The sequence below is a fragment of the Serinus canaria genome, chromosome 3 (genome assembly GCF_022539315.1).
Source record: "Serinus canaria isolate serCan28SL12 chromosome 3, serCan2020, whole genome shotgun sequence".
Taxonomy (NCBI): domain Eukaryota; kingdom Metazoa; phylum Chordata; class Aves; order Passeriformes; family Fringillidae; genus Serinus; species Serinus canaria.
The window spans coordinates 5,241,341-5,266,191 of NC_066316.1; the positions used below are offsets into that span (position 1 = coordinate 5,241,341).

The 24,851-nt window shown below is 45.9% G+C and overlaps 1 protein-coding gene across 1 annotated transcript in view; it reads right to left on the bottom strand.

Annotated features, from left to right (window-relative positions):
* The window catches only part of CFAP61 (cilia and flagella associated protein 61), an 89,271-nt gene that overhangs the window by 8,058 nt on the left and 56,362 nt on the right, over window positions 1-24,851 (bottom strand). The window contains exons 21-26 of the mRNA XM_050972031.1: window positions 20,529-20,818; window positions 16,343-16,670; window positions 16,027-16,118; window positions 14,143-14,348; window positions 2,667-2,757; window positions 128-263 (exon numbers count right to left, since the gene is read on the bottom strand). Of these exons, the coding sequence (XP_050827988.1) occupies window positions 128-263; window positions 2,667-2,757; window positions 14,143-14,348; window positions 16,027-16,118; window positions 16,343-16,670; window positions 20,529-20,818 (1,143 nt within the window). The remainder of the gene's footprint in view (window positions 1-127; window positions 264-2,666; window positions 2,758-14,142; window positions 14,349-16,026; window positions 16,119-16,342; window positions 16,671-20,528; window positions 20,819-24,851) is intronic.

Genomic DNA, 24,851 nt, shown 5'->3' on the forward strand with positions numbered 1-24,851 from the left:
GCTTCACACCGAGACTACCTGTTCACTGGTGCGGCTGAGACCCCCGGTCACTGCCGGGGCTGCACACCGAGATCCCCCCTGCCCACGGCGGAGGCTGCGATCCGAGACCCCGTTGCCTCTCTCTTACCTGCAGCCGAGACCAGTCTGTAGGCATCGGTCGGGGCGTACATGGGCAGCTGGGCGCGGTGGTGGCGCAGGTAACGCAGGACAGGTTCCCGAAGTGATGGCAGGCCGGGTTTCTGCCTAGGCTGCTGCCCGGGCACCTGCAGGACAGAGCTGTCAGACAGACAAACGGGACTCGGGGCACACTCCGGAGACACGGAGCGTGACAGCGGGGTCCAAAAATAGCCTGAAAACATGTCGGGGCTAGGATACAGGCAGCAGTGGGCTATGGAATGGGGCTCACACTGAGTACACCCTGGGGCCAGTGGTGCTCGACTGTTTGTTCACCTCTCCCTCACAAATAACCGGCCACAGGTGCAACGGTTGTGTGGAACAAACCCATGTGGGACCCCTGTCAGAGGGGTTTTGCCAGAGGAATTCCACACTTCCCCCTGCTCCGTGCCCTATATTTACCATGGCTTTTAACCGAGTCTCAGCACGGCCCAGCTGCAGCCAGAGCACCAGGCCATTATTCCTGATGGACGACAAGTGCTGTTCCGGTAGGTCTGGCACGGCACGTGTGCCCAGGGCGTGCGGCAGCATCCAGCAGCTGATGGAGGTGCAGCCCCCAGCCCTGCCATCTGCATGTTTGCATCGCCGGAGCTGCGCACGCCGCCACAAACACATGGCTGCGATCCCCGAGGGGTAAACATGCCCCGTGCCAGCGGCCCTGCCAGAGCCCCGCGCTGCCAGGGCAGCCTCGGGTGACAATTTCAACACAGGCTAAATGCATGGCCCCTGTCCGTAGAACATAACTGGCTTTTCTGTGCAGTAGTACTTTGATTAGCAAATATCTCTGTAAATATTACCCCTATTGCAGGACAATGATTGCCAGTTTCTCTGGAAACTAACCAGAAATATCTGACTTCTGTGCATTTATGCTCACAGCTCTTAAACATCTCTTTCCCTCATTATTACACTTCATTAGTGTAATTTTTCTGCATGCTGAAATGAGCTAGAATATGAGCATCAGGAGGCAAAGACAGTAGGTCTCTTACTTCATACAGAAATACAACCAGTTCTGAGGCATTTAAGAGACACTCCAAGAGCACATGGTACCAGCTCTGGATCTGGGAATGTGCCCAGAATGAACACCCAATGAAAACATAAATTGTGACATTTAGTAAATATAGTTAAAATCACTGTGGAAAAAAGAGTCCAAAATGCCAAATTTTCGTTCAGATGGAGATACCATCACCTATGTCCACCTATGTCCAGGAATCCTGACTCACACAGAGCTGCTTCCAGGCCATGCAGAGAGACTGTGTCAGGACTGCTGCCACAAAGACAAGGTAAGGCAATAAGTCCTTCATTTGTAGGGCACAAATTCCCCTCTCTCTTCAGTTGTTCACACTTACAGCATGACAAATAAGTTTTAATGATGGCAAGAAAAACACTTCACATCAGGCCCCTCATTCTGCACAGAACTTAATTTGGTGATCTTTTATAGAGAGAAAACCCAAATTAAACTGAACCAAGGCTCTTTCTGGGTCAGGATGACAGGAGGCAAATAGCTCTGAGCACTTTGGGGACAAGGCAGGGCTGAGCACACATGGCTGGAGCTGGGATGCAGCAGCACTGGGCTCTGAAGATGGGTGGGCATGGGCTCCACTTCCTCCTGCCACCCTGCCTCCATTTACACTCAATTCCATTTGTTTTCTGCACAGTTAAAAACTCAGTAAGCACATGTTTAAAAGCCAGTGCCACCATCTGGAACCACACGGGGTTAAACAAAGGCAAAGCAGTGTGAGCAGGGACAGGGTGAACTGGTCTCGGGTACTGGGTTGGAAGCACTGAAATCAGACCACAAACTGTTTAGGACCAGCCAGAAGCTCCTCAGGAGATGGGGAAGGCAGCTCTGGGGGCTGCCTGACACCTGCTGTTGTTTTTAGTTCTCCCCAGAGAGCACAGTGACTTTGGATTTTGGGCAGGCAGTTCCCGGCTGCTGAGGCTTTATGCCTCTGTTATGGTGCTAGGGCCAAAGCTGTAAAACAGCATTAGTAAACATTTTAATTCCACCCTTATTCAGGAAATCCACTTATCACTGAAAAAGCCAGTTGCTTTCACCCTTTGGACTTCAAAAACCATTCCCTGTGGTTAGGTTTTGAAAAACCTACCCAAGGCTCAGCTGAGAGAGGTGTAGGATGGCCCGTAGCATATTCCTGCTAGGGAACACTCCTAAACCCAAGGGGGATACATGGATAAGCCAGGCTCCTGATTCCACTTGTACAAAATTACAGCAAAAAACCAAAAATGCAGTCATGGACACCAAAACAAGTTTGAGTCTACTGGCAGATTTGAGAATACACCCAAAGCAGAAAACTGAACACTGTGCTGTGCGTGGTGACCCCCACTGTGAAGTACACAGTCTGCTCTGGCTTCCCCAAAGAGAGAGGTAAACAGAAACATAAAGCTTCAGGATACAGATGGGAACAGAAATCAAAGTGACCAACACCAACAAATTACCTAAATAATAAAATGCACTCGCCAGTCATTTTTCTTACCTCTTCTGACATCAGGATTTGGTGCAGTTCCTTCTGCAGATCAATAAACCGATCGTGATAGATGGCCAAGGACCAAGGTTCCCTGAAGTAGCTGGGTAAAAAAGAAGAAATTTAGTTATCTTGTGAACCTCTCATTAACCACTAATAAAGTATTTACCTGCTTTTTTGCCTTTATAAATTACAGTTCTGGACCCATCGTGATCGTTTGTTCATAAAATGCCTCCTTGTAACAGCATGGTCAATCAATTCTTTTAATGGATGTTCCTGATGTACAGCCAGCTTCAGTAATTACATTTAAAGTGGCTTAATTCAGAGCTGTGGCAAGACCCAGTGAAGAATCCTGATTTTATCAGAATTTAAAAGCCTGAAGACCTGTAAAGAACGGTGTCTCCATTATCTGTCCTCATTTGAGAAAAGCAGATTGCAGGATTAACTGAACTACTGCATAAACAAATTAAATTTGTGTAGACAATGACACAAATGTTGTTCATCATTAAGGTTTCTGGATTAATAAAAGCCAGAAAAACAGGCCACCACAGCGCTGCAATATGTTCTTTGCACTAGTGTGATGAAGCTAAATTGAACCGATTCTAGGAGGAAGCTCTTGTAACTTTTTCTTTCAGTGACAGCATTCACAGCAGCATTCTTCCATGAAAAAGGAGGAAAAGGATGGAGAGGGCACTGCTCCCTGTAGACCTTTATGGCTGTAAATATAACTGGGGGCAGCCACATTACAAAGCTGTGATTTACTTCTCTCTATAATGAAAGATAAATTTTACAGCTCGGGTGAGATACTCAGAGTGTAATTCTTGTTAATGCTCACAGTGGTCAGGAGGTGCCCCGTGCTCATCTTCATAATGACAGAGCAGATGTCAGCAGGCTCACCCGGGAAGATGAGAGAGGGGGGCATTTGTGTGTTGCCACCAACACTCATGCCTTGGGAATGGCAGCAGGACCCTGGCACTGCCCTCTGGAGCACAGGAACCTTCTCACCTGGTTCAGCTAGGTGGCCTTTAAGTGAGCACTTGCATAAAGCAGCTTAAACATGCCACGCAGATTTAATAATCCTGAGAGATCTGTCCACAGAGAACTAATGTATAGTTTCCTCTCTGCAGATATTACTTCCTCCATATCCAAGGGCAGGATTTCCCCCTCCTGCTCTGAAAGACACCTCAGCTCTCCCTCTGACCCATTAAAATGCTCTGTGCACCTGGCACAGCTTGGCTGGATGTCCACGTGCTTGGCCCCTCTCTGCCCCAGCACCCTCATTCCCCTCTGAGTGCCAGGCTGGCTGGGGCTGCCTCTTGGAATCTGTTTGGTCTGCAGCACAGCAGGGCTCTCCCTCTCCCCCACAGACCTTTTCAAAGTATAAATATTTATGGACACCATTCCAAGCATCAGATCCTTGCTATAGCAAGTGCTGCCTAGCCCAGGAGTTACTGGGATTGATGCTTGCCTGCTCATTTGGATATGCAGGTTAGGATGAGCTCAGCTTTAAGGATCCTTGTTTCAGTAACTGCACACCCTAAAGGTGGGCAGAGAGCTGGAGAAAAACACAATATCCCCTAATATTTAAAACCTCTTCAATTTCAGAAGAAGAACCCCACCCAACAGAAACCTTTAACTCACTGTTGATAATAAATAGCAAAGAGAGAAAGGTAGGTGTTACACAAGAATACATTAAGGTAATTAAAGACTATTTTTACTGATAAAAAGCCATGTTCCGCTGGCCAAATGTTTTGTCTTCAAGCTGGCATTTTAAGACTATAATCCTGAGCAGATGATTTCCTCTCTCAACTGAGGGCAACCTTCCCAACTGCCTTACCTCAGTTAAGGGGCTCGCCTGCCTCACTGAGGTGTTGCACTTAATGCTCTTTATAAATGTTTCAGGGGTGCTACATATTCCTGCTATTGTCACCGGCTCCACATATAACCACAACTTTACTGTTCCGGTCAATATCCACAGATTTGGTGCTCAAAACCTGAAATGAGCCACCCAGTTTGGAATCTTTAATGCAAATAAAATGCCTGGTTTTGGGGAGCAGAGAATGCCTTGTCCATATTCTCTAGATAGACTGCCAAAAGGAGCTCCTACTAACCGAAATTTACTCCCAGACTTCCTTCACTTCCTTTCACCTGAAGAACACCAGGGGCCATTTGGAGATTCAGCTCACACAAACAATTCACTTTCTTTGCCAGCTCTGTGCTTCCATCTATTTATCTTTTCAGTTTGAATCACCTTTGTCGGGGGGTACACAGTGCTTTTGACAGAGCAGCTCTACATATGGCTGCTAAAGGGAAGCTTAATAATGAAAAACCCCATTTGAAACCAACAAGTTGACTTTCTGAGGCTAATTCTGAGTTTTATTACCACTTCAGCAGCAGTCCCTCAGGGCAAGCCGTGGAAGGCTTCAAAGTATAAAGCTCTTCAGTGTACGAGATGGAGCTGGCACGCTCCCAACAGGGGCTCAGCGGCTCCTCCGCTATCACAAGAACGGCATCTGCCACATGTGTTTGCACCATTTAGTCTTTCATAACCTGCCAGAGTGATCAGGCTAAATATGTACAAGATGACAGTGTCTGCCAGGAACATAAGGGGTGTGCAAACTTGGTCACTTCCTAGCGGGGATCCCTGCTGGAAGCCTTTCTGGCGATGACAGCGGTTGCGGGAAGGCGTTTGTGACGGGTGGGATGGAATGGGCTCCTGCAGAAGACAATGAACAACATCCTTTGCGTTGCTAAGGAGCTGGTCTCACCTTTCATTGACAAACAACATTTCAAGTCTGTTCTGCCTCATTTGTGAAGTGTAGCCTACATTAGATGAGAGGCAAGGAGGCAGGAAATATTTTGTGCTATCCTGTACAGAAGGCACAGAATCCTTGCCTTTGCAAGAGATATAAATAAAATGGACAGAGCTGGGCAGTGCTAGCAAGCAAAAATGAGTGTACACATGGCTGTCCATCTGAGAGCTGCCTAGAGTCACTCTCCATTTCATTTGCAGGAACACACCACATTTGGAGAAGAAGCTTCTGCCCCTGTGTTAGATAGTTCCACGTCCTGGCAGTGAGGACCCAACACTGACCTGCCACCTGAGTCAGGACTGGTGGCATGGGGATGTAGCATGGGCAGCAAAGTGTGAAACCAGAAAATCTTAAAAACTGAATGAAAAACCTTCAGAATAACACCCTTGTTTTGTGCAAGGATGAAACAAAAAGGATGTTACAAAGATAAAAAAAGAGATGTGTGATTTCAGCTCTGTGGTACATCCCCTACCTGCAGGGGAGCTTGTCCATGCCAAATGCCCCATGCTCTGGCCCAGGGTCTAGCTCCAGGGATCAGTCCTGACCCCTGAGCTGTGCCTGTGATCTGGTGCCTTCTTGCTGCAAGGAGGCTGGGATGAGGAGGGGATTTTCCACTGCTCAAAGGGCAAGTGGCACCTTGTGATGGTGCCTTTGAAAAATCCCTCTGCAGACTGGAGTGCCAGTGACTACAGGTTTGGAGAATGATGTGTCCATGGCTCTTCTTATGCTTGCTACTCAGAACTTGCATGGATGGAAGCAACAAACCCAAATTAGACTCCTTGCATCCCTCCTACCCATTCTTCCACCAACACACACACTCAAGGGAAATTCAGAAACTCTGACAGCCTATGATGTGGGTTGAATCTGCAGCTCTCAATGTCTCAAAGCAATCCTGAATACGGATCTCTTGAAATCCCATTTCTTTCTTCCCAAAGCCATCCACGAGTCACCAGTGCCCTGCCCTCGGTGCCATTAAGCCCAGTGGCCCTCTGATGATGGCTGTGCCCTCAGCACCAGCACTGTGAGCACACACAGAGCAGCACTATGGCTTTTAGTACACAATACAAGAAGAGTCACTGATCAACTTAATCTCCTGGTAATCTGTAAGGAGTGGAGAGTCTCCTTCCCTCTCTGTAGCTTCCCAAGCTTTGTACAACATGAGGAATTTTTAAGATAGAGATTCACCTTCCTAGGCTGAAATTTTATTCTAAAAAGAAATGCAAAATTCTCCAGGCTGTTCATCTGGAAGATACTCTATCCCTTCTGAAATCCTCAGAGTTCAGGACATAAAAAGTCATTCTCCAGCATGTGTGGATGGCTGAGAGCCCAGTCAGGCAGGGAAAGGCTGCTGCTCACACATCCCAGGAATCACCCCAGGAGAACAAGCACGGAGGAGATTGAAGCTGTTCAGCTGACATGGGCTCAAGTGGAACACAATTACGCCAGGAGTGCCTATACAGAGCAGGGACTCCCACTTCTCAGGAGTGGGAAGAGTAAAGTATTGTGGAAGGATGGGATGCAATGCAATTTCAATTTTCAGGCCATCCTGACAATACTTCCCAACTACAGCTTGCAGATGAACAAAAGTCTTTTCTCCAACAAAAGCACACAAGACGGAACATCCCATCTTGCCAGGAAAATTCAAAATGTGTTGTTTTGAAAACAAGATATGCATGTCTTTAAGACTCTAAATTACAAAGATACGCTAATACCAACAAAATATACAAAATGTTTCCTGATATACCTTGGATAGCTGGACCAGGAATCACAGTGTGTTAATTTAAAGACAATATAAATAAATGCTCCACTGAGCATTTCCTGCATTCATATGACCAATAATTTTAAAAGACAGCTTGTTTACATAGGTAAAAAGCAAGACCAATTTGTGTAAAATCCCCTAGAGCACCACCTGAGAGCATTGTTCTTCAGCACAAAGGACATAACATATTCCCTGACCTGCAATTTCCTAACATTCACCTACAACTGCTGAACAGCAAATGCAAACCAACAGCCTGTTTGTAGCAAGAAGGGTCTTTACTTCCTTGCTCTGCAGTTCTGCTCCCTGAACACCTGCTTGTCCAGGTGTTCGAATAGCTCCTGTTAAATTCAGTGATCCGGGACTCTGTTAGTGCTCTCACCCAGTAATTAGTGAAACCAACAGCCTTATGGACAACAAATCTGTGAGTGAATCCACCGAGCAGGTTCACAAAGTAACAACAGTGCTCACAAATTCACAAGCTGACATTTCCTTTGTCCCTTTTGAGAAGCAAATCCTGAAGAGGAACCCTGTGCTTTTTTACCTCTTCTCACAGAACCTGCAATGTCTTGTCTTTGGAAGATGACTGGTTTAAAACTCATGCTTTACAAACCCCTTTTAAACATTACTGCAATGGCAAACCAGAGCAAAGGATAACTGCTCTTGCAATTCTTGTTCTGGAAAAATGGCCACTGACTCCAGACCTCGTTGAGGGTGACACTGCTCCTGCTGGCCAGACCCAGCCTCCCCGGGGCTGCTGCAAGGACCTGCTGACGTCAGGGGGTGACACTGCACCACTCACCAGCATCCTCCCTCCCAATATGCTGGTGATCCATCATGACTGATAAATCAGCTCTGCTGCAGTTTTAATATCCTGGAAATGTTACAGCACTGTACCCAGAGGCACCTTCAGAAAGCAGATCCTGGTATTGAGATAATGCAGCTCTTTCCTGTTCTCCTAAGTGGCCTCAGGAGAGATTCTGTTATTTCAGCACTGGTATTTGGTAAAGTTTAGACACCTTAGTAGATCACAGCAGTTGTGGTGTACCAACTCATCGAACTGCTCTCTGAATTTTCTAACCTCTGTGCTTTTTAAAGCTGTTGTCTCTGCTCTCTCTATGAGCACTTTGTGGCTGACCCTGAAATCAGGCTTCCAGCATTTTTTTCACATAGTGTTTTTTCACACATAATGTATTATGGAAAATTATTTAAAGGAAATTAAACCTGAGGCACAAAACCATCAAACAGCCTGTGTGCAGGAGTATGATTGCTTTTCTGCAACTTTTTATGGATTCAATCATTCATAATGGTTTGCATAATTACTAGTATGAATCAGCAAGGTTTGGCTGCAAATTAATGTGGCAGGGTTCAGCTGACAAGCTTTAACTTCCTAATTTGAATGTGGGGTTTCTTAGTAACATGGCTCTTCATTGGCAAGTTAGCTGCTCCTTTAAAGCTACTTAATATCTGGAAATCTCCAGCCATTTGTATCGATTTGCTCTGTAAGTGCAGCTGTAGCAGTGCACTGCGGGGTTAGCAGTTAATTCTGGGAGCAAAAAAGCCGTTAGTGCTTTGATATCCCTTCAACGTGTTCCTCTCTCCTTACCCTCTCTCTCTCTCTTCAGCAAAAGCATACACATTTCCCTCTAATTAGGCTGCAGAAGGGACAGAGCAGCACTAGTCCCTCTCAGTCATGCTCACTACCTGTTACAGTTCCTTTCTGGTCTTTTTTAACCCTGCAGAAAAAAGGTCTCACCGTCCGCCTGATGAACAAAAGCCTAAGGTGGAGTCCCTCAAATGTAATCCCAGTGTGCTAATGGTGTGGGATCCAGCAGATTCCAGACAGCAGCAGGCATTCTAGTGTTCCTCTTAACAAACAACCACTCTTCATTTCAGAAAGCTGGGGTTAAAACCAGCTTTTCCATGTAGCATGCATTTCATGCTTTAATAATCACTGATTGTCCAGCCTGTAAGTAATGAAATTCTCTCTACCTTTCAACAATAATGCTGAAAACATTAAGTGTTCTTCTTTTCCTTAATGCATTTGTTATACTGTGAGCTTTATTAGCATTGAGTCAATAAACAGTCCAGTGTGGTGTTTCTACTTAACAGATTACCTTCAACCTAATGTTAACAGCACCAGGATGTAGGAGGTGAACTTCAGTGGAAAAACCCAAATGGTTACTTCAAAATAAGTGAATGCAGTTCATGCAGCTCAAAGTACTTTTGGGCATTTAGCTTGTACAGCAAATATGAAAATGCAATGTGAAAATAAAAGACAGGGCTTGAGGAGAGCAGCCAGGGAAACATCTGGTGCTGTTATCCATGTTTACAGTTTCTGGGTGGATTTTCCATAGCCTCTCAGGGAAAGGGAGCCTGACTCCCTTCACATATTCCTGCAGTATTTTTGGCAGCCTCATGTTCCGTGGCCTGCAGTTGAAGCTGTGTCACTTTGTGTGATTTTCTTCAGGGTGCCCAGCTCCTGGACAGCAGCATGCAGGCCTGCTGAGAACCACCTGGCATGGATCTCCACAGATCCATGTATGGATCACCTGTTCCCTTCCTCAGTGAAAACTGAATCCTACCTGCATTCTGGCACTGGGGGAAAAACATTGCTTTGGGACTACAATTCCCCTAAATCCCCTGTGCATTTTGTCCTAGGCTCAAGTATTGCCGTAAAACCCACTCTTCCAGCTGCACTTTGCCAAAGAGCCCTGGTTATGTCTGCTGGGGGCTTCTCCCCCCTCATGGTGCCCAAGAATCCTGTGCAGAGCAAAGGAGTTTTCCAGTCTGACAAGTCCTGGAAACAAAGCTATTGAAACAAAAAATAACCAAGTGGTTTTGAGCTCTGCCTGGATGACCATGCCTGTGAGGTTTCTCTGCTCATCCCTCATTAAAACATGCCCTGCTTTTGTGCACTGCTCCCCAGGCCTGACCCTGTGCCCCTGTCTTGTGCTGCCCTCACCTCACCACTGCTGTGAGTGCCACATGAGTGAGACACAACCAGCATCTTCTGCAGGTCATGGCTGCCAACGAGTTCATTAATACACAATTACAAAATCCCAAGTAAAAAGGGCCACTCACGCCTCATTTGCAAAACAAGCTCCTTAAGTATTTTAGAAACTAGTGGGTCAGATTTTTATGCATTTATGTTAGATTTGATTTTCATTAATGCCAAATGAACCTTACATGAAGCACTTCTATCTCATATTAAAGGCATGATGCCAGTGAGCTTCCGTTTGGTTGCTAAGTATCAGGAGACCCCTCTAATTATCTGTTTTGTACTTAAGATGCAGCAGAGGGAGATTCCACTGCTTTGTGGACATGTTCCATAACTTGGCAACTGCCTTGCAGCTGCCTTCAGCTCAGGAGAACACAAAAGGAATGCTGGTTGCATTCCTCCTCTGTGAAGTAGTGTGGAGGACTGATGACCAGTAAATCTATAAACTTAAAAAGAAAAGAAAAAAGCTTCAGACCTCTCTCTCCACCCCTCTCTTTTATCTGGTGCTAGGGCAATAATAATGGAAATAATCTGAAGGCCTTTCAGCAGTGAGGGGGAGCAGGAGCATGGCATACAGCATGGTATCCCTTCAGGGCACACCACCAGAATTTGCTTTCTTTTTTCTTCAGGAGAAAACTCCCTTCAAGAAAGAGCCTTGCTCTCGGGGACTCAAATTCTAGTTGACTTTTTGAGATGCAGCCTGATGGGAAATGAATAAAAATTGCAGAAAACTCCTTCCTCAAGTGGATTCCAAATCTAGTCAGTAAGGCCATTCAACTCACAGGTGATGAGTCTTTGGCTCCTAAATTTTTTCCTGCTCTAGCATAGAAGAACTGCACTGTCAACCCCTCTGCTGAGAAATGCACTGGCTGCAGGTCCAATTGCCAGGAGAGCAACCACTGCATGGCATGAGGTAACTAGAAGAGAGGGCAATGTGTGCCCACTGCTTCACCTCCTCCAAGAGCCCAGGTACTGAGGCAGAGCAGTGACCAATCCTTCCTTTGGTTGTGGGTCAAGTCCTGCAGCTTTTAAATCTTGCTAAACTCATATCTAAATCAATGGAACTTTTCTCCAGACAAAAGGAAATGTTGTTTCTCTCATTATTCCCATTAGCCATGGTTCCAGGCACACAACCAGAAAGAATGACTTCGTCAAGTTTGCTAGATCTCAGGGGCCTGTTGTTAAAGCTAATTTGAGAGTGGCATTGGCACATTCTGGCCAGGAAATCCAGTACATGGGGTTAACTTTCAGTTCCTACACCCAACGCAAATGAGTGAGGAAATTCACTGCTAGGTGCAGTCTCTAATTATTTAAAAGATAATTTGCATGCTACACAGAAATAAATTAGCTCCCAGGTGACAGCTGTTCCACTGTGTCCATTCCTGGAACGAGATGCCATGCTGGGAAATCTAAATGCAGACCAAAAGATTAAAACACTGCATTTTCTTGCCTCATAGGAAGGCTCTTCCCAAAAGAGAGGCATAAAGAAGAGAGGAGGGGAACAGATGTTTCCAACCATCAAGTTTACAAGCTGAACTAGCACACCACATTTTCACAGTCTATATTTTCATTTCACTAAGGGCACTTCTCATCTTGCCAGTAGATGGGGATACAATTGTAACAGGTACTAGTTTAAAAGGAAGGTCTTGAAATCCAAAGACAGGCACTCAGTCCTAACATAAGGTTTGTGTTCATGTGGGATCCTTACAGACCACATGAACAAGGCCAAAACCAGTTGTTTTATCACACACATAGAAATAAGTGAATGCATTTTCCTTTTCTGTACCAAAAGCCAACCAGTCACCACTTTTTCTCTACATAAAAGTCTCAGGACAACTCACAAGAGATGCTAAACCATTTTTCAGTGGGTTTTCTAACAGTCTATTAATGGTTTGGTTTTAACAGTGTCTATTGCACACTGCATGCACATGTATGCACATTTTATGTGACACTGTACTGTGGGGAGGTAGATGTGCTGCAGATGTGATATATTATGAGAGTACATTATACTGCCAGCCTTCCTCTGTTGCTCCATCTCCTTCTGAAAGCATCAAATTTCTTTGCCAGCTTGCTGTGTGCCAGGACTTCTCCATGGGGATGCCAGGGAGTTTACCTGTTACACCTGCTGGAGAATGCTCCCTCCTCACAGTATGGATATGAGTAACAGGAACACCAAGCTGGGATGAGTGGGAGTGTCTCTCTATGTGTGTGTGTTAAAGTGCTACAAGAACCACATAAGCAAGGATTAAAGAGCAACATATGTTCATTGCTGCAGAGCAACATATGGGATTTCATTCATATGACCAAAGAGCAAGAAGAGAAGGAACAAATCTATCTAAAGATAAGGTAGAAAGAAGACTGAAAACAACTGGAGGCAATAAAAAAAACCAGATAAGAAAAACCTGGCAACTGTAATTCAGGAATTCTGCCACAGGCTAATGAGAGGCAAGATAAAATAATGAGGCAAAAGATCCCAAACAACATCACTGTCTAACGGCTGTAAAAGACAAGTCCAAAATTAGTCCATCATCACTAATTAAGGAAAGCTGAAGGGATGTGATGAGGCCCTGATACATGGTATCCCTCTGTGCAGCACACTAGTGATCCTTTGGTTGAGGTCAGGGAAATACTGCTACCTGTGCTGCAGGCTGAAATCCCAAAGCAGGATGATTTATTCTTCCAGATGTTACTGCTGGTGTGAAACTTGCTGGTGCATCTGACAAATGCCCCTGACCACAGCTCAGCATGGTTCACAGAAAAGGTGAGCTCACAATGTGTGTGCACACTGAAATGCCCCCCTAGAGGATTGATGGTACCTTGCACAGCCTAAGGAGTTCTTCTAGTGCTCCAAATGTACCATCAACATGAGCCATGACAAGGAGAGGAAATCAACTGCTTAGCCCATCTCTCATGCACTTGTGTCACCCTCCTTCAGTTCCTCTTTTAACACTCAATGACAGTGAATTTCAGGTGAATTTCATGTCTGCTGTGCCCCATTCCTCTCTTGTAAAACAACCCCAACATTTGCTATAAATCATAATCAAGCCCTATGGCAGCAATATTCACAAGCATCTTCTGGACCACAGTACACCCTTCACAGCAAACTTTTACAATCTTATCTAAATAACAACATTTAATCAGAAAATTTTGATACCATTTGTGTCTTTCTTCTAATCACTTGTAAGTAGAAGAAGATCATACCTGGAAATGTTTCAGGTACCACTATCAGCTTTGTATCACAATAAAAACTGATCATTTGTTCCCGAGCCTGGCTTTTTGTCTCTACCCAGCTGATGTAAGGCAGCACTTCACTACTCCATCTGTGACAGTTTATCTTCCAAAGCACCATTCGTAAGGGATTTCTTCAAATGAAAATCAAAAGCAATGAAACATTCTCTCAGAGGAGATGACACATGACTAGAACTAACCAGGCCCTTCAGTCTCTCTCACCAGATAAAAATAGGCAAGTTGCTGAGTGTGACTATCACCATGAGTTATTTAAAATCTCCCTACAAGCCTCTGACTTAAAAATTTGATTCAAAGCAAAAATACTTTTAAAAGCGACTTTTGAATATGAGTCTTCAGTAATAAAGGATTGTTCAGGTTCAGCTTAATGATTAACCTACTGAATATTCTAAACAAAAGTGATAAAGACACTGAAATGCTCATTCAGATGAAAGATAATCAAGTAAACCATTGCTCCTCCAAGTAAATCTCAGACACAAAGCTCTTTCCAGGAAGGTCTTCGGGACTCGTATTTTTACAGGCAATTTTGCTAAATAATGGAAAATATCTTTAAATCTGTTTTTCTACCTTTTTTTGTTCCAAGGGAAAACAGCCAAAAGACAAAGCACAATAAGACAAACTTTAAATTCTGCCAGAAGGGAGATTTTGTGCACAACAGTGAGCTCCTCTCACCTGTAGAGGTCTGTGAGCTGCCCGGCCCTCCAGCGGTAGTACAGGTCATTGAGGAGGCGCTCGTGCTGTCCGTACAAGCAGATGTAGTTGGAGACAGGGAAGGGTTCCTTGGAAAAGCAGGTGATGCTGTCCACCATATGGTATCTGCTGAAGTGTATCCTGAAGTAATTCCCATGACTGGCCTCCCCAGTTACAATCTCTGTCCCCTGGAAAAGAAAACACCAGGAAAGCTGTGGAGACAGAAGAACCCCTGACCTGGCACACGTACAGGGTCAGCGAGGGCTTCTCAGCCCACAGTTCTCACTGCTTAAAATCCTCAACCCTGCTGTTAAAATTGAGAGACCACTCCTGGCACAGCACTTCATTGGGCATGTTGCTGTGGCTTGGACACAGATTTTCCACGTGGTTTGGTTTGGTTACTGCCCATCCCACTGTCACTGCAGAGACGTGGGGGCCTCCTCTGGCTGTGCTGGCAGTGTGACACCAGATCCACAGGGACCTGTGACCTCCTGGAGCAGCAGCTGGAGTCAGGAAACAACACTGGATAGCTCCGTTTGGGTAACTCAGCTAAACTCTGCTCAGCCTCCTTTATGACACAGAGCACACACATGACATATCACGTTTATTGTCAATAAAAGAACACCAATATTGGATGTTCATGCTCAAACTGGAGCATTTAGCTTCAGCCACTTAAATAAATCACTCAGACAAAAATGTAAAAATTTCCTTCAAATCTCACATTGCAGTGGGATGATCAGATAGCCTGAAGCTATTTTTTCCAGCTGTATTCCTGTCACAGTTTTATACATTTCTACAACCTGTTGCTAGGCTACAGGAACCTTTAGTATTTCCACACCTAAGCTAGTACCTTTCACTAGCTTCTCTCACTTCTTTCTTAGAAAATTCTTTTAGGATTTTTACACTAAGTTTCTGGAGTGGCTTTAAAAAATATCGTCCCTTTTCAGGTAATCAGCAGGTAATCAGAGTGGCAGCAAAAGAAGTCTAATCATATTCTAGCAATTTGGAATATCAAAATCAATTCCTCTCTCTGATAGTCCTTTCTGCTCTCCACTACATGCTGCTTTGGATGGCTCATCCTGGATCTGAAAAGCAAGGTGAGCCATGCTTTGATTCCTCTCCCTAAACCATTTTCTTTTTAAAAAGCCCATTTGTTTCACTGCTGTTCAGGTTTTAGAATAAGCACTGAAGTAGCTTTTTAAAAGCTGCTCTTAAAATCAACTGCAAAAATGGGCTTGATGCAAAATTCCCAAGGAAAAAGGAAGAATAGAATCTCTGTGACAGTGGATCTTGCCTAGGTGGAAAGTCCTCTCTGGCTTTAAAAGACATTAATCTAGTCCTTTTCTTGACTCAAGTCGGGTTCTCCAGTAAGAGAAACATCCCCTTGTTTGTATCCTGGGAAAATCTCCCAGGATGTCGCCCAGCATGGGGAGTGCTTCCCTGTGCCCTGTTCCAAGACAGCTCTCACAGCTGCAGGACTTGCTATTTTCTAGCAGCATAGAGCATCTCTTTAACAATACTTCTTGCTCTTCTAGAAATCAGCTGAATTTCCCTGCCAGACTGCCATCATCTGTATGCACTTGCAGCACCATAGTGCAGGGAGCAAAGAAGGCTGAAAGCATGAAATGATGCTAATACTGCCCTGTGTCCTCTGCATGGAAACCAGGGGTCTTTGGAGAAAGCCAAATACCAGGAAGTGTGGAAAGGAACACCCAAGAGGTTCAGTTAGCTCTGTGACTGCTCCTGGTTTTCTCTCCAGCTAAACCTGATGTGTACTGTGCCTCCAGAACCAGCTACCATAAACAGGAACATTTTTTCAAACAAACAGGGAGAACAAAAGAAGAAAAGCTCCATTATTTAACTTACACGATCACACGGGTCAAGTTCTACATCCAAGGGCACGGGGATTCCAGGCTTGGAAATGTGCAAGTAGTTATAACCTCCAGGAAGAACACCACCTGCCATAAATGAAAAGATGAGATTTATTAAGTCATTAACAATGAAGAAAATAATGTATTTGTTTGTCCTCCTTCTACCATTATCTTTATCCAGTACATAAGGAGCCTTGAGTGCTGTACTGCCATGAGATGGCACCTGAGGTGAGATAGACCTGCCTGTACTATAGAAGAGCAAAAATACCTGAGAAGGGATGGAAGTGTGACAGGAATCCAGCTGGACTTACCTTGAACTTTACACCTGCTGTATATGGGGATGAGTCTGTCTGAGCCTTCTGGTGGCGCGGAACTGGGCTGAGGGGCTGACTCAAAGAGACTCAGCATGGAAGCAGCAAGCTCAAAGCCAATCTCCTTGGAGTTGAAGTTGCTGTGTGTTAATTCATCCCTATAGTATCTCCTGGAGAACTTTGTCAGAGGACCTGCAGCCCTGATGCTGGCATCATTGGTGTGGAATTCAGCATCAATCACAACTCTTCCATCAAAAACAAGGCAAGCATCACTGACAGCCTTAAAGATGTCATAATCCAGTGTCCTGTAGGCAAAGCTAAAAAATGCCTAAAAAGAGATGCAAATAAGTGAAGATAATTAAATGTCACTTATTGGCTGACTTCATATATTAAAACCCAGACCTTATTCCGAATGCTATTTTACAAAACAAGAATCTGAAATACAGTGTGATTTTAGCCACACTGTCACAGCAGAGAGATCCTTCTGATCCAGCATTTACAACTACCAAAGTTAAGACTAAGACAGCAGAAAGAAGAATTACTAAACTAGACTCATCTGCTTCTGGTTATTAGATACTTTAAAAACTCCAACATTTGCCACATCAAACAGCCTGAGTGGCTCTGCATATTTTCTGTGTTAGTCCAAGCATGGAACATAGACAAGAACCTTTTGTGAAGCTTGTTTTCTTTCAAATACTCAAGCCAACCTGAAACCCCCAGGAACAGAAAAGCACCAATGTATCTGGAATTCAGCAGGATAATTGTGTATTACAAGTGTTTTCCCAACTGTCGAGCCTGTTTACCAACAAACTGAGTTACTTTGGCTAACCAGCACAGGGACAGTCAATGAATTGAAAGATCAGAAATTAAACTTTTTCAGAAGGAAATGTCATCCTAATTCCAGCTATAGCAGCAGAATTTCAGTCAGCGGAAACTGCAGAGGCCAAGGACCCTAAATCCATAAATTCCTGCTCTAAGTTTCAAAGAAAAATATAAAATCAAGTGCTAATTCTCTCCTTTTGTTTTCTCATGGCATGGGCACAGTCCCTGTCCTAGGGCACAAGGAAGCAGAGCTCATCTCCCCCCACAGTAGCTGGGACAGCATGACAAGCACTGCAAAGCAGGTGGTGCTGGGAGCAGACAGCAGATGGGGGAGAAGCAACAACCATGAGCAGCATCCTCAAAGGTTTCTCTGGCAAAGGATAAACTGAGAGCTGGCACAACACAATCCCTGAATGAGTGTGAGTCAAGAGTGCCCACTGGCCACAGAGGGGTCAAAGGAGTAAGAATGACAAGGCTGAGAGATATTTTGAACAAGACCACAGTCTGCAAAGGGCCCAGATGAAGACTGACTGTCCCACTGCTCCAAGGGTTTGTGAAGTCCCAGAGCCCTCACACAAAGCTTTTCCCATGTCAGTGAAACTCACAGGAATGAGTTTCAGTGCACTCAGCACACATACTGTGTGTGCCCTCAGCTTTTAAAACCATCAGACAACTAGTTGCTGCCCCTCCAGCAAGAAATATTCCTTTGCTGGCTGAGGAAAGGGTGGAAGGATCTCAGATGAGATTTTCCCTTGCTGCCTTCATTCTGAGCAACCCAAGGCTTCATTGTGCCAGGCCAAAGCAGCATCTGTAATCTGTCATTCCCTTAGCACCAGCTCAGGACAAATCTGTGACTGGGGTAAAGTTGTTACCCAGTTGTACCCCCAAAGAGCTTTCTTGGGGACTAAGAGCAAGTGTCAGATACTCGACTGACTGAAAGAAAAGGCAGAGGGAGCTGGAAATTTTAGCAGCACTGGCATAAGCAGTGAAGGAGCCAGAGCCCCTGGGCTTGTTCATAGATAAACTATGCACAGCTAAGGGAATTTTGACCATCTCAGGGAGCCAAAAATCAAGGAAGCTCTGCCCATGAGGGCAAGAGGACCACACAGCCCCACATTCTGCTGGCTGACAGGCAGGACAGTGTCACTAGAGGAGAGGGCTGCAGCCTCCAGGTGGGAGCCATCTGTCAGCCTGGGCAGGAGGTAGGGAAGAGGGAGGCTGATGCTTTAGGGAAAGAAGAGATTTTCTCCTGTTGTTTTTATTCTGCAGGAATCAACAAATTAAGTCGCCAAGAACTGCCAATCAACAGTTGATACTGCTGAAATCCCAAAAGGCCCAGAGCTGCTGCAGAGTCAATTCCTGCAGAGCCTGGTCTCTCATGAATGCAGCTGCCTTCCTGGTGGAGCTGCTCTCCAGAGCCCGCTCCTCCTCTGAGTCCAGCCTCCCACAGGGCTGGAGGCAGACGCAGGAGCCTTGCATGGCAGCTGAACTGGTTTTGGAGAATACAAAGCCCTTGACATCACAAGCAATTGAGGTCTTTCATCTTAGAGGCTGTGAAAGAGAGACCTCCAGAAGGAAGGACTGTGGATGGAGGAAGGAGGAGCATGGGGCACAAATGGGCAGGAGAAAGAAACCCCAAGGCAAGAGGCATCTGAAGGAACAGTGTAGGCCATGCAGACAAAGTGGTGGGGAAAAGGAGGGGGCTGGAGGGGAGCTGGTCAGTGGATAACAAGTTGCAAAAGCAAGACTCACGTTTGAGACCTTTGTGGAAGGATAAAAATTGAGATTTCAAGGAAAAAGGAGAGAATTTTAAAAGCTGCATATAGGGAGAGAGTGGGAGGAACATCACTACTGATATGGAGACAAAAGTCAGGAGACAGCTATGGATAAAAGTGCTGTATGAGGTCTTCACCCCCAACACAAAGGGCCATCCCTATGTGAAAAAGAAAAGGGCTACAGAGCAGGGGGGGCCAGCAGGGACCCCGACACCTGGGGAGCTCTCTGGGAGAGGCACAGGGCTCACCCTCTCCACAGTTAACCCCAACAGCTGCACAGAGGAGGGCAACCACAGCAGGGAGTGTGGAGAGTCTTGGTGGCTCCCTATGGATGCAGGTTTTGAAGTGACTCATTCCTGTGTATTAGCCAGATAAAGGTAAACAGAACCATGCTGACCCTTAGGAAAGGCTAGAACCTGCCCCCAGTCTCAGAGCAGAGCCACAGCTGTGAACATGTTGACAGCTTCCATAAGATATTGGTACTGGAAGAGAAAAAAACTGCAATCATTGATGTAGAGGGAAAGGAACTCACTTAAAATATATTTTCATTAAGTTACATGCTATCCCAATGTTTTTTGCTTCTACTACGACAATTAAATGCACATAACTATAGACAGGAGTAACTGCACATTTAAATAAGAAAAGCATTTCTAGAATTACTTTGAAAATTAATTAAGACTATTTGTCACTCAGCAGTCACAATTACTTGTGTGTCAGGTGACTAAAATACATTTTAATCCAAATCAGTCAGGACATTAACAATAGGGTTATTTGGATTTTTTAAAAAAATAATCATTGAGACTAACAAGCGAACATTCAATATCCTAGAGACAATGAGGAAATAGATACATCTGTGAGGGAGCAGGTAAATGTGATGGCTTTTTATTGGAATTTACCAATACAGCCGGACGGGACGTGCCTGAGCTTGTCCAGCCCTCGCTGCTGAACCAAAGAGCGGCACTGGGGTGTTTCACCCCAGAGACACTTTTGGCTGGCTGGATGCTGCAGCTGGGCGCTTGGAGACAAGTCCAGGCATGCAGGAGCTCTGGGGATGGTGGGATGGAGCCTCCTCCTTTAAGAGGGTCTGCTCCTCAGGTTTCCCTCTGGCGGAGAAGCTTTAAGGGGATGGTGAAGGAGGCGGTTCTGATGGAGGGTTTCCATCCAGAGCTTTATTCTGGCCCACAGGCCTCTGAATCCAGCAATGGATCCAACAGAACTCCCTAACCTCGGGGTTGCTGTTCTTTTTAGCCCCAGGGAGGAGGGGGAGGGAAGAGGTAGGAAGCCCACCAACCAGGTACAGGAGGGGAGGTCTCAAGGGACAAAGGACACCTGGATGGCCTAATGCCCCCCCTAGGGGTAGAGGACATCCTTTGAATCTACCAGTCACTCAATGCCCTTCTGGAATTCTAGGACTGACAGACAGTGCTTGGCAGGGGTCAGGGAGTGCAAAGGAGAGGTGACTGATACACCTGGGAGGGAATCTTCAGGAGAGGGACCCGAGGTTCTGAGGTAAACCCTGAAATCACAACGCAACAGCTTTTGCGTTAAAAAACCAGCCTGAAGGAAAGGCACGGGAAGCTTGTACTTACTGAGCACTGCAGGTGGAGGAGGCTGGAGGCAGTGGTGAAGGCAGCCCAGGTGATGAGGCCATGGTGCCCCTGGCCCCACTGTGCCAGGATGCTGTCGGGGTGCACGGTCACACCTGCCCCTGCCAGGACCTCCCCCACCACGCACTCCAGGGCGGCCTCGGGCAGGCAGGGGCTGGCAGAGCCCAGTGGAGCCCGCACGAGATGGATGCGGGAGCCATCAATCCCAGAGGATAAGAGGGCTTCTACCGTGGTGTATGTGTCAATTGTATTCCCATAGACAATGATGTTCCCTAAGAGGAAAAAAAAAGGGCGAAAGATTTCTAAGACATACAATGAAAACCTTATTAGTATAACTCAGATGATAATAACATGGAATTGCACTCTTTGACCCTCTTGTTTCTCTGATGCTATGAAGCAAACAATGTTACCTAGCAACAGCAGCTAAGATAATTTAGTGAAGAATCTGTACAAAACATCCCACAAAGTAGGCAAGTACTTAACACAGAAGTATGATATTCATCCTGACCCCATAATCTGAATTATTTTGATTGAAAAGCCTCTAGGGGTAAATAAATAAATAAATAACCATTTTTATTTTGTTCTCCCCCTCTCCCTAATTTTGCTCGTTCAAAGGGCTGATGGAGGGGGGTGTGGTCAGAATCAAATTCAATACAGCATTCAGAAAAACCCCCACAAACCATGGAAAGGCCAAATTATAGAAAACAAGCCCTTGTGCCACATGGAGGTCACCAGTGCTGCCACTCCCTTCTGCCAAAGCCTGATCTCCAGAGGATGGGGATGGCCCCACAGAGGTACCTGTCCCTGGTGGTGAGGAGAGCTCGGCACAACTCTGAAGGCAGCTGCTCATGGCACAATGCCCAGCCCAGAGCCAGTTCCATCCCTGCTCACTGCTGGGAGCTCAGCAAGCTGCAGGCAGCCATCCATTCATCCGAGCAGCTGCCATGACAGCAGCATGTAGGAACTGCTGCTCCTTCTGCTGAGCACCAGCACAGAAACAACTCCTGAACCCAGCTCCATCCTCCTGCCCTGGGCAAAGGGAGCTCAGACCTGATCAATCCCTCCTGCCTGGCACTGCACAGCTGCAGGCCAGGGCCCTGCTCATTCTTGTTCTGAACTGCTGCCACTTAAAACGGTACAGTCAGAGCTGAGCAGGAACATGAGGAGGGGAGGGTCTGTTCTGTGTGAGCATGATAGGGCTCTCTAGCCTAAGGGCTAAAGCCCTCCTGACAATAAGAGGCAGAGCTGGGAAGCAGCAGAGCAGCTGTGTGTTTTATCTCAGGATGGTTTTATACAAAACACCGACATTCCTCTGTGCAAGACTGAGATGTGCTCCTCTCCCCTTCATTCCCTCTGCCCTCTTCTTGAAGCAGGAAGCATTTGTCTGTTGTGTGATTCACTAAGCCTTTAAGCAACCCAGGCAAAATGAGCTCCTCTTCTGGTGCTAAGGACCCTCATGTGAGGGCCAGAGCCCAGACCTGCAAGCTCTCCGTGCACCACACACCTCACAGCCATGCCACACTCAACTGCCCCAGCCCTGAGCAAGTGGCAGGGTCTAGAGGGAGGAGGAACACCTCCACCTGCCTGCCCGTGCCCACATCAGCTCCTGTGTTTCAGATGTGTCCTGTCAGTACAAGGATGCCCAAAAATCACCTTCCCAGTTCTTTCATGCCTCTCACCTTGGCAGTGCTGCAACCAACCAACATTTGTCTCAGCGGTGGCATTTCTGTCTTGCCACAAGTGACAGCATCCCCAATGCCCTGAACTGTACTATTCCATGGGCTAAACTAATCTCACTGGACCATGTTTTACTGCATGAGATGCAGGGCAATACTAATCTGAGCATGCACACAGTCCCAGCTCCCAAGAATATTAAGGATAAAAATGTTAACAGATGTTCTACTATACCCCTTTGACTACAAGGTTATTTCATTCGTCCCCATCAGTTTGGCTACTTGTAGGCGCCAAAGAAACATCTCTCTTCATAGCTGCCAGAGAAAAGACTTGCCCCATGAGGACACTGCACACCAGTGACAGAAAACATGTTTCTACTGTTCACAGCAATGACCCAAGGGACAGAACCATTTTACCTGCAAATGTACCCATTTGGAAACATAAGAAGAAAGAGATCTTACTACTTCCCTAAATATCATATAGAATACAGGAATGCTCCAGTGTTTCCATCACTGGCCTGACTTCCCAAACCAGAAGAATCTATCCCATAGCTTGTGTCTGCCAGGACACCTATCTGCAGCTACACTGGCCTCAGGAGAGTGCCAAAAGAGAAGACAGATGTAAACCTGATTGTTTTTTCCCTGCTACAGCTGGGTGTAATGCAAGAAGCAGCCTAGCAGAACCCGTGGGTAAAGACCAGCTTTGCTATACTCATTTTTATTAACACCATGTGCTGACAGTGCAGGCCAGGATGTGGTGTGCAGGTGCCGACAGCCTCGTGGTACATTTACGTTTTCAACTTGCAGGGAGTGAAACATATGAGGAGTGAAGAGGATGCTGTGCCTGGAAAAGGAGGATGAGAAGGGCTTCCCTGAGGCACAGCTGAGAAAAGCTCCATTCTGACTACAGGGCAAGGCTGGGCTGAGACCCTTCACCCTTGGGCAGCACAGCCCCCTCAGAGAGAAGCTCAGTTCCTGCAGTAGACACTGGCATTTGGGGTTGGACAAGTTCAGATGAGAGTCCTACATTTCTCAAGGAAAGTTAAAATTCTTGTTTATATGGTAATATTAAATACAACTGCATTAGATCAGGGAAAGCAATGCTCCTTTATTGACCTCTTGTAAATCAACAATTTACTGCTTCTACTTATTACAATATTAGTGGCTTTTTAGATGACAGTGCTAGTAGTCTAGGAACTGCAGATATTCATTATGGACTGAAATTATGTCCACTGAACAGAGAGCAGTTCCTCAGGATGCTTTTATTATTTAACTACATGAAAATGTATGTATCTGTGAGTAAACATAATAACCTTCTACATAAAAAACAGCCATAAATAAAGATCATTACAATAGTTTTATCATTTATTACCTGAATGTCAGTGTCCTGCTGCAGAGCAGACTCATTAATTTTCCACAAGTAACAAGCACAACATTTCAGTGACCTTAATGTGACCTGAATCTTTGCAGTTTGCAAAAGCTAAAGGAGAATCCCAGTATGAGCTAAAGCATTGGTGACACACTCCAGTCAGTGATTCATGCACTGGAATTTTAATGCAAGAGTATTACTAAAAACACACTTTTAATAAGGCAGTAAACTATGCTTAGGTGAAGAGAAAAAAAGTAATTGCTTCATTTTGGGCCATTAAAGCAGTTTTGTTCCTTACTTTACTTCCATCCTACTTTTATTTTCATGGAAAGTGCAGAGCAAATAGGAGATGAATTTCAATTAGTCCCAATTACAGCTGTAATAGGTTCCATGCATTAGGTGGCTGGGTTTCATCAATAAACCACAGTGGCAGCCATGGGGCCACTGCTTGTCCTGCTCCCAGGCCCTCAGCAGCAGAGAGCCCTCCCAGAGCCCTGGCACAATTGTCAAGACTGAAGGAAGGATGTTTGTAAGAAACACAGCTGGAAGAAGAAGCAGGGTGAGGAATAAGAGAAACTGAGATCAGTGGAGGAAGACCTCTCCAGCTGGACACTCTGCACAGCAGTAGAGAACATGATGGGAAGAGCAAGGAGAGGGAACTGAAGCCAGAGCAGGGGGAAAGGGGAAGGTGTCATATCTCTCTTAGACCATATCTCCAAAAGTGCCTCCAGACCAACCTCAGGGTGGTGTGAATTTACTTTCTCTACCCATGAAGCCGGGCCAGGGCCTCATTAAGGGATGCAGCCAAGGCCAGCAGCAATAACAAAGTGAAGATGAACATCCCATGACTCCAGCACTGCTGCTGGAGCAGTTGCACCCATGCCAAGGCAGGTGAGAAAACGTGATTGTGCCATTTGCTCCAGAGTGACTGATCCTCCTGGCACTGTGCATCCCAGCCACTGGCTGCTCCCACACACAATCCTGCACAGGGGCACTGGAGCACATTCCAGGACTGGGCACACAGGCAGTTACATGAAGGACTAGCAGCAGGAAGCAGGGAAAGCTAACACCCTCATCTGCCTGTGCAAAGTCAGCTGCTGTAGCAGCTGGATACCAGGTAAGGCTATGTGGGCAGGGCTGGTACCAGCTGGAGGACAGGTGGAGCTGGCCTAGAAACACTGCCATGTTTATGAACCCCTGTGCTGATCACAGCAAGACCTGGAGGACAATAAAGGAATTCCCAATGCTTTCTGAACTTCCCTA